The sequence below is a fragment of the Mirounga angustirostris genome, unplaced genomic scaffold (genome assembly GCF_029215605.1).
Source record: "Mirounga angustirostris isolate CCGP_5_RB_7025 unplaced genomic scaffold, mMirAng1.0.hap1 SCAF_17, whole genome shotgun sequence".
Classification (NCBI taxonomy): domain Eukaryota; kingdom Metazoa; phylum Chordata; class Mammalia; order Carnivora; family Phocidae; genus Mirounga; species Mirounga angustirostris.
This window is the reverse complement of record NW_026991725.1, coordinates 25,023,234-25,029,653: the sequence shown is the minus strand read 5'-3', so window position 1 is coordinate 25,029,653 and position 6,420 is coordinate 25,023,234. Positions and strand designations below refer to the sequence as shown.

Below are 6,420 nucleotides of genomic sequence, written 5' to 3'. Positions count from 1 at the left end.
AGACCCAGGAATGTGTGGTATTGACAAGCCCTCAGGTGGTTAAACCAGGTTTAAGAGCCATCCATCCTGTCTGTCCAGACGGGCAGGAACTATGGGCCGAGGCCAGACCCTGCAGTGTCTCTCCGGGCTTAAGGAGAGGCGCAGAGAGGCAGGCAGATTTATATTTTGAAAAGATCACGCTGGATGTTGAAGGATGGGGTTAGAAAGGGAAGCCAGACTCAGAAGGCTGAGTGCTATAGGATTCCATTTATATGGCTTTCGGAAGCGGGTGGGACTGTAAGGACAGAACAGGGATCAGGGAGGAGGGAGACGGGTTGACAGCAAAGGGCACAGGGACTTGTGAGGAGGTAATGGAGCTGTTCTGTATCTTGGTCATGGTGGTAGACAGACAACTGTGTGTTAGGACTCACAGAAAGTTACACTTAAGAGGGCGAATTTTACTGTGTATAAGTTATATCTGAACTTTTTAAAAGATTTTATTTATTTATTTGAGAGAGAGAGAGCATGAGAAAGACAGAGATCATGAGCCGGTGGGGGGAGGGCTAGAGGGAGCAGCAGATGAGCTGCTGAGCAAGGAGTCCGATGCGGGACTCAATCCTAGGGCCCTATGATCACGACCTGAGCCAAAGGCAGATGCTTAACCGACTGAGCCACCCAGGCGCCAATATCTGAACTTTTAAATAAAAAAAGAAACAACAAAAAAGAATAGGTTTATAGATCAATGGGATAAAATCAAAAGTCAAATATAAGCCCTTACATTTCTGGTCAATTGATTTTTGACAAAGGTACCAAGACAATTCAGTGAGGGAAAGATTAGTCTTTTCAATAAATGGTTCTGGGACAATCAACTATCCACATGCCAGAAGATGAATTTAGATCCTTACCTCACAATCTACAAAGATTAACTCAAGATAGATCATAGACTTAAATGTAAGAGCTAAAATAAAACCTCTGAAGAAACCATGGGAAAAAATCTTTGTGACCTTGAGTTAGGCAGAGATCTAAGATACAACAGCAAAAGCACAAGTGACAAAAGAAAAAAACCAGCAAATTAGATGTCATCAAAATTAAATTTAAATTTAAATTAAAAATTTTGCACTTTAAAAGACATCATTAAGAAAATTTTAAATAGGGTGCCTGAGTGGCTCAGTCGTTGGGCGTCTGCCTTCAGCTCAGGTCACGATCCCAGGGTCCTGGGATTGAGCCCCGCATCGGGCTCCCTGCTCCGTGGGAAGCCTGCTTCTCCCTCTCCCACTCTCCCTGCTTGTGTTCTCTCTCTTGCTGTCTCTCTCTCTCTGTCAAATAAATAAATAAATAAAATCTTTAAAAAAAAAAAAAGAAAATTTAAAAAAAATTTCTTAAAGTTGGGGAGAAAATATTTGCAAATCATATATCTGCTCAGGGACTTTGTATCCAGAATATATAAAGAACTCTTGGGCACCTGGTGGCTCAGCTACTTGGGTGTCTGCCTTCGGCTCGGGTCATGATCTCAGGGTACTGGGATGGAGCCCCACGTTGGGCTTCCCTGCTCAGCAGAGGATCTGCTCCTCCCTCTCCCTCTGACCCTCCCCCCTGCTCATGCTCTTTCTCAAGCATGAGCACTCTCTCTCTCAAATCTCGAATAAATAAAAATGAAAAAAAAAAAGACCTCTTACAAATCGATAATAAACAAACAAACCAATTAAAAATGAGCAAAAGAGGGGCACCTGGGTGGCTCAGTCAGTTGAGCATCTGACTCTTGGTTTCAGCTCAGGTCATGATCTCGGGATCCTGAGATGGAGTCCCAGGTGGGCTTTGTGCTCAGTGGGGAGTCGGCTTGAGATTCTCTCCCTCTCCTTTGACCCTTCCCCTGCTCACATTCTTTCACATGTGCTTGCACACTCTCTCTTTCAGATAAATAAATAAATCTTTTTTTTAAATGGGCAAGGATGCCTGGGTGGCTCAGTCAGTTAAGCGTCTGTGTTCAGCTCAGGTCATGATCTCAGGGTCCTGGGATCAAGTCCTGCGCCCAGCTCTCCACTCAGCGGGGAGTCTGATTCTCCATCTGCCCCTCCCCCCTGCTCGTGATCTCTCCCTCTCTCCTACACACTCTCTCTCTTAAATAAATAAAAATCTTTTTTACAAATGGGCAAAAGATTTGAATAGATGTTTTTCTAAATAAGAGAGATGGATGGCTAATAAGCATATGAAAAGGTGCTCAACATCATTAGTCATTAGAGAAATGCAAATTAAAACCGCAATGATATACCACCTCACACCCACCAGGATAGCTATAATCAGAGACAGACAATAAGTGTTGACAAGGATATGGGTAAACAAATCCTCATATATTGCTGGTGGGAATGTAAAATGGTATGGGCATTTTGGAATAAGTTGGGCCATTTCTCAAAAAGTTAAACATAAACTTCTCATGCAACCTAGCAGTTCTCCTAGAGAAATGACAATACATGTCCATACAAAGACACTTACATGAACATTCATAGCAGCATTATTCAACATAGCTAAAAACTGGAAACACAAATGACCATCAACTGGTATTGAATAGATCAGCAGAAGGTGGTAGATCAGTGCAACGGGATACTGCTCAGTAACCAAAGGGAGCCAACAACCCGTCCATGCTACAGCATGGATGAACCTCAAAAGCTTTATAATGATGAAAAAAGCCAGAAGCAAAAGACCACATATTATATCATTTATATGAAATGTCCAGAAAAGGCAAATTTATAGACAGAAAGCAGGTAGATGGTAGCCTAGGGCTGGGACTGGGGGCTGGACTGCAAACAAGCAGGAGGGACCTTTCTAGACTGATGGAAAGGTTCTGTAACTGGACAGTAGTGATGGTGACACAACTCTATAAATCACAGAATTTGTTTAAAAATGCATGTTTTGTGTTTTTTTTTTAAGATTTTATTTATTTATTTGACAGACACAGCAAGAGAGGGAACACAAGCAGGGGGAGTGGGAGAGGGAGAAGCAGGCTTCCTGCTGAGCAGGGAGCCTGATGCGGGCCTCGAACCCAGAACCCTGGGATCATGACCTGAGCCCATGCAGAAGCTTAACGACTGAGCCACCCAGGCGCCCCCCAAAATGCATGTTTTTTTAAAGATTTATTTACTTATTTTAGGTGGGGAGGGGCAGAGGGAGAAGAGTCTTTTTTTTTTTTTTTTTAGATTTTATTTATTTATTTGAGAGAGAGCACATGAGAGGGGGGAGGGTCGGAGGGAGAAGCAGACTCCCTGCAGAGGAGGAAGCCCGATGCGGTACTCGATCCAGGGACTCCAGGATCATGACCTGAGCTGAAGGCAGTCGCTTAACCAACTGAGCCACCCAGGCGCCCCCAGAGGGAGAAGAGTCTTAAGCAGACTCCTCACAGAGCACATGCTCTGCCACAGGGCTCGATCTCACGACACTGGGATCACAACCTGAGCCGAAAGCAAGAGTCGGTCGCTGAACTGACTGCACCACCCAGGAGCCCCCAAAATGCATGATTTGAAGGGATGGTAATAATGTAGGTAACCTGTTAAGATATTATGGTGGGACTCCAGGGAGGAAAAAGGCAGCAAGACAGCCTCCATTTTCAGAGTTGCAAAAGAGAATAATGCCAGCCCAGGCTAGGATGAGATCGGGGAGCTGCAGGGAAGGTGCAGGAACAGTGCAGGCGAGATGGGAGTGCAGAGCCTGAGGAGAGGGAACCCCAAAGCCTTAGCTTCCCGAATGCAGGGGAGAAGCAGTCACTGCCCCCGATTGTGCCTACAGCTTTGGAGCTTAAGAGTCTGAAGTACTTGAGTGTGGAACTCTGGGGTGGTTTAAGACGCCCTCAGCATGTTAACAAGAAATGTCAACTATTCCATAGCATCAGCCAACCCCAGGCCCTGGATCTGCTTGCCCCATCACTTTCGCTTCCTTTTGTAAACTGAAAAGCACTTTGCAGTCTAAGATATTTCATGAGAGTATATGAAGCCGTGACGTCCAGCCGTGACGAGGTGCGGGGGAAGTCCGGCGCTCTGAGAACCCGGGCCAGGTAAGGTGGTCTGGGCCGGTCCAGCCAGCCCAGAGCCCTCAAACTGGGGATAGGGTCAAAACGCAACAGCAATCGCGGCCTGCAGGGGGCGCCCGGACGTAACGCGCGGCCCGCCCCGCCCAGAGGCCCCGCCCCGTCACGTGCTCGCAGCGTCGCGTCACACCCGGAAGCAGCGGCTGAAGCGGAGTCGGGAGCAATGAGCGGGGAGCCGGGGCCGACGTCTGAAGCGCCCCCTCCCGGGGAGATTGAACCGGGTAGTGGGGTGCGCATCGTGGTGGAGTACTGGTGAGCGTCTCCAGCCTGTGGGGTGTCCGGACCGAACGGGGGTGGGTCCACGGGAGGCCCCTCCCCCGAAACCCAGGCAGAGCCCAAGCGTCTTGTCCCTAGTGAACCCTGCGGATTTGAGGCGACCTACCTGGAGCTGGCGAGTGCCGTGAAGGAGCAGTACCCCGGCATTGAGATCGAGTCGCGCCTGGGGGGCACAGGTGAGGCCCGCAGAACACCTGCTGAGTCAGGGTTCTAAATCTCAACTCTACCACTTTCTAGCCCTGGAATTGGCTGTTTTATATCATGGCCAGCAGTGTCTGGCACATAGTAAAATGTCCAACCAACTCGAGGCCCTTTCCAAAGGTGAGGCCTGTAGGGAAAAAAAGGGTAAGACTGTAGAAGTGTAGGGTTGGAGAGGAGGGAGCCCTTCGTTATGAAGCCGGAGTTCAAAGGACACACAGGTGACGCCTCCCTAGGGTTCCTTTGGCTTAAGCCCCGGGGTTGGGCAATGGCTCAGAGAACTAGTCTCCCATGGGGCTGGTGGAGACATGAAGGAGCCTGTCTGAGGTCTAAGGAGTGTGAGAGCCTCTCCTGACTTGCCTGTTCTCAGCATACAGTTCATTCATTGATTTATTTAATACCAGGGGCCTTTGAGATCGAAATCAATGGACAGCTGGTGTTCTCCAAGCTGGAGAATGGGGGCTTCCCTTATGAGAAAGATGTGAGTATTTACAATGTCGGGAGGCCCCGGTCCAACCTTCCCCTGCAATGGATCATCCCATTCCACGTCTGCCCTCTAGCTCATTGAGGCCATCCGAAGAGCCAGTAACGGAGAACCCCTGGAAAAGATCACGAACAGCCGTCCTCCCTGCGTCATCCTGTAACTACACATGATTCTGGGTTCCTGCTCTGTTCTGGGACCCAGGCCTTGGTCTCCCGTTTGGTCCTGCTGAGGGCTCCCCACTGCCTTTTTCCCCTCACTTGGGTCCTGGTAAGCTGAGACTCCACTTTGTCCCTTTGGGTACCAGGAGGGAATAGAAGCTGCTGTGGTCTTGGGGGTGGGAGAGAGACCTTCTCCATGGACATTTCCACAGCCGCCTTATACCCCCTTCCCAGGATCAGTGCCCAAGAAAGTCTGCTCCACACTCCAGCTTAGCCGTGCCGGTCAAATGCCACCACAGTTCTAACTTCCCTTCCACTAGCCTTGGGCAGTGTCAGCTGTTGGCAATAAAGTGGCATTACAGACACCTGTACCAAACTAGTGTTTGTGTGTTTGGGGCCGGGGGGGGGGGGGGGGGGTTGGTAGCATAGGCCAGCCCAGCCTTTATACCACCAGGGGGCTCTGCTGGGTGGGTGGACTTTTTCTGCATAGTTACTTCTAATGATCTGGTCTCTCACAGCCAAGGCAATGAAAATGAGTCCCTTCTTTCCCCTCCCTCCTCTCCCCCTCCCCACAGGGAGGAAATAACCCCCATTCCGGTGGGTGGCCTTAGGAATTCATTTTTTCTAAACTAGAATGATCTGGTTGTCAAAGGGCTCTCAGATCATAATCCCAACTTGAAGATTTCCACACCCCCCACCCAAAAGCCAGGAAACAGAAGGATAGACTCCTCATTCAAGCTTTCTTGATTCCTAGCCACTTCCTCCAGGAAAAGATGACTTGAGTGTAAGTTAGGTGAGCAGTGTGGGTTGGCACAGAGCCACCCCAGACATAGGCTGGTGCCCAGCTGTTTTCCAAAATATATTTGCAAATGGAGAAAGTGGGTGTGGAGAAAGGACACCCTTCCCCCAACCCCAGGGTCCCACCCCCCTCCACAATACCCGCTCTCCCCGAGTCCTTATTTCATCTTAAAAAAAAAAGTAAAAACAAAACAAGAAAAGCACTCTGTACAAGAACTGGATCTGGGCAGCTTTGCTGCTCCCTTCTGGGTGCAGAGCTGGATCTCAGGGACAGTCTCTGAATGGGTTGCTCTTGTTCCTAAGACACTCCCTTGCAGCCTCCGCCCCTTCTAGGCCCAGCTTCCCTACGTCCTTCAGTGTCAAGATCTAGAATAAGAGAGCCAGGCTGAGCTGCTCCCTGTGATGAGGAGACTGTGGCATCCATGGGACCCAAGAGTTGGCTGGGGCAGTAC

General features: G+C 49.1%; 1 protein-coding gene across 2 annotated transcripts; it reads left to right on the top strand.

The window, feature by feature from the left end:
* Positions 1-4,148: 4,148 nt before the first annotated feature.
* On the top strand, positions 4,149-5,546 carry MIEN1 (migration and invasion enhancer 1). Of its 2 annotated transcripts, XR_010408732.1 has the most exons (5): positions 4,149-4,306; positions 4,409-4,506; positions 4,933-5,009; positions 5,089-5,279; positions 5,405-5,546. XR_010408732.1 is itself a non-coding variant. In XM_045888078.3 (4 exons), exons 1-4 carry the CDS (start codon positions 4,218-4,220, stop codon positions 5,170-5,172), a joined length of 348 nt encoding a protein of 115 aa, XP_045744034.1. In that variant the 5' UTR covers positions 4,149-4,217; the 3' UTR covers positions 5,173-5,546. The 2 variants fall into 2 exon arrangements, 1 of the variants encoding a protein (XP_045744034.1); XM_045888078.3 differs by having other exon boundaries at positions 5,089-5,546.
* Positions 5,547-6,420: the final 874 nt, after the last annotated feature.